General features: G+C 57.9%; 1 protein-coding gene across 1 annotated transcript in view; it reads right to left on the bottom strand.

Annotated features, from left to right (window-relative positions):
• Positions 1-1,884, bottom strand: part of FAM214B (family with sequence similarity 214, member B) — a 5,475-nt gene that overhangs the window by 964 nt on the left and 2,627 nt on the right. The window contains exons 2-5 of the mRNA XM_008944496.1: positions 1,785-1,834; positions 1,367-1,463; positions 735-893; positions 245-313 (exon numbers count right to left, since the gene is read on the bottom strand). Of these exons, the coding sequence (XP_008942744.1) occupies positions 245-313; positions 735-893; positions 1,367-1,463; positions 1,785-1,834 (375 nt within the window). The remainder of the gene's footprint in view (positions 1-244; positions 314-734; positions 894-1,366; positions 1,464-1,784; positions 1,835-1,884) is intronic.

Below are 1,884 nucleotides of genomic sequence, written 5' to 3'. Positions count from 1 at the left end.
GAGACCCAGTCCCTCCTCACCAGCTTCTTCCTTCCCTGCATCTCCCATCACCTTATCTCGCTGCCAGCACCCCAGGGACCCCGTGCTCCCCTCTGCTGTGCTCTCTTGGTGGCCATGCACCTCTTCTGCATGAGCTTTCTGGCTGCTGCCATGCCAAAGAACAAAATGGAGCATATCTCCACTATGGGGGACAACCAGAGCCCACCCTCCCCATTGTGCTACTAGAAGCCAAGGAGCAACTCACCACTTGGATGGTTCCAGCTTTGGGGACACTGTAACCCTTCTTTCCCAAGGCCTCCAAGTCAATCACTCCCTGAGGCAAAAGAAAAGCATGTGAGAGAGGGACAAAGCCCATGGAGAGCACAGCTGGGACCCAGCATGGGTCTGAGAGGCCCCTCGCCAGAAATGCCTGGCACAAGGTGGCAAGAAGAGGTCCACGCAGTTCCTCTCCAGGGGAGAACAAGCAGCAACACAGAGGTGACAGCAAAGCAACAGCCATGAGGCGGTTGGGCAGTGGCCAGCCTGTTTATGTGCCCACAAGGGTTCCCTCTTCTTTCCCTCTTCACTTTTTGCATTCAACATTTGCTCCTGGCACACCTAGTGGTCTCCTCAGGTAGGTGACCACCTGTCTTGAGGCACGCTGTCCAGAGAAGGGCAATCCCCAGGATGTGTGGTGCCTGGGTACAGCCCCCACGCATCTCCCCCGCGGTCCCAGCGCTCCCTCCTCCTCGTACCAGGAAAGGGGAGGGCACATTGTGTTCTGAGATGTCAAAGTAGGTGACGTCAACAGGCAGGGTGACATGCTGGGGGCAGTAGGAGCCACTGGCACCGATCTCAGCTGTGAACCCCTCAATCCTCCCCGACGGTGGAAAGCGCCCTTTCAGGATGGATTCCTGAGAGAAGAGGGAAGCGTTAGGGACCTTCTAACACCAGTCCTGCCCCTCACCACAAAGCTGCAGGTGAGATCACCCCTATCTCCACTGCAGCCACGTGTCTGCTTGCCTTCATGTGTCCGGACACCACCCATTAGGGGCCCTGGCTGCTTGCTCTGAGACAGATCCATCTGAACTGATGGACTAAAACCAGCCATCTAACACAGAAAGGCAGCAAAACTGCCTCAGCTCAGCCCCGCAGCAGCCACCTCAGCAGGGTCCAGGGACCTGGTGCACCACCCAAGTATCTCCTGGCTGAGTCATCTTGCTGGTGGATAGTGGCCGTCTGACATGGCCATGGCACACCAGGTCCTTGGGGACAATCAGCCTAGCCCCACACTAGGGCTCCCTCAGGTTCAGACTCTCACCCTGTCACCAGCCCAGCCTGGAGCACCCAGGAGCCACCTCCCTCCCTGGCAGGTGGGTGCCATTACCTCAAAGCTGCCCAGCAGAGCACGGCTGATGGTCGTGGTGGCACAGCGTGCTGTGGAGGACCTGGAACCCCTCTGGAGGCTCCTCTTGAAATGTTGCCTTTGAGAGAGGAGAGAAGAATGGTTTTGTGCTGGAGAGCATGCAGCCTGCCTTGAGCTGACTGTGTCCTGGAGGGCATGGATCTCTTTCCAGGTTCCCCCTCCCCCCCATCCCTTTCTCTGGTGGAAGTTGAACCAAATCTCCTACCCCCAGGGGCAGAAGAAAACCCCCATTGCCACACAGCCTGAGGTTTTGTGGAGGGGAGACACATGGGGCAGAGCAGGGGAGAGTATTAGATGCAAACTGATGCTCCCATGGGTGCTGGGGTGGCCAAGCACCCTGAGCCCACATGTCATCCCGCAGGGCTGCCAGGACACTCACAGTTTGAGGCGCAGCAGCGTGTCCTTCAGCCTGCTCCCAACCACAGAGCTCTGGGGGAGACACAAAATCAAGAACCCTGTTAGGGCAGCAACAGGGGTCT

This window comes from Merops nubicus, unplaced genomic scaffold, assembly GCF_000691845.1.
Source record: "Merops nubicus isolate BGI_N331 unplaced genomic scaffold, ASM69184v1 scaffold30317, whole genome shotgun sequence".
NCBI classification, from domain to species: domain Eukaryota; kingdom Metazoa; phylum Chordata; class Aves; order Coraciiformes; family Meropidae; genus Merops; species Merops nubicus.
The sequence above is the reverse complement of the archived record's forward strand: the minus strand, read 5'-3'. Positions and strand labels throughout refer to the sequence as shown.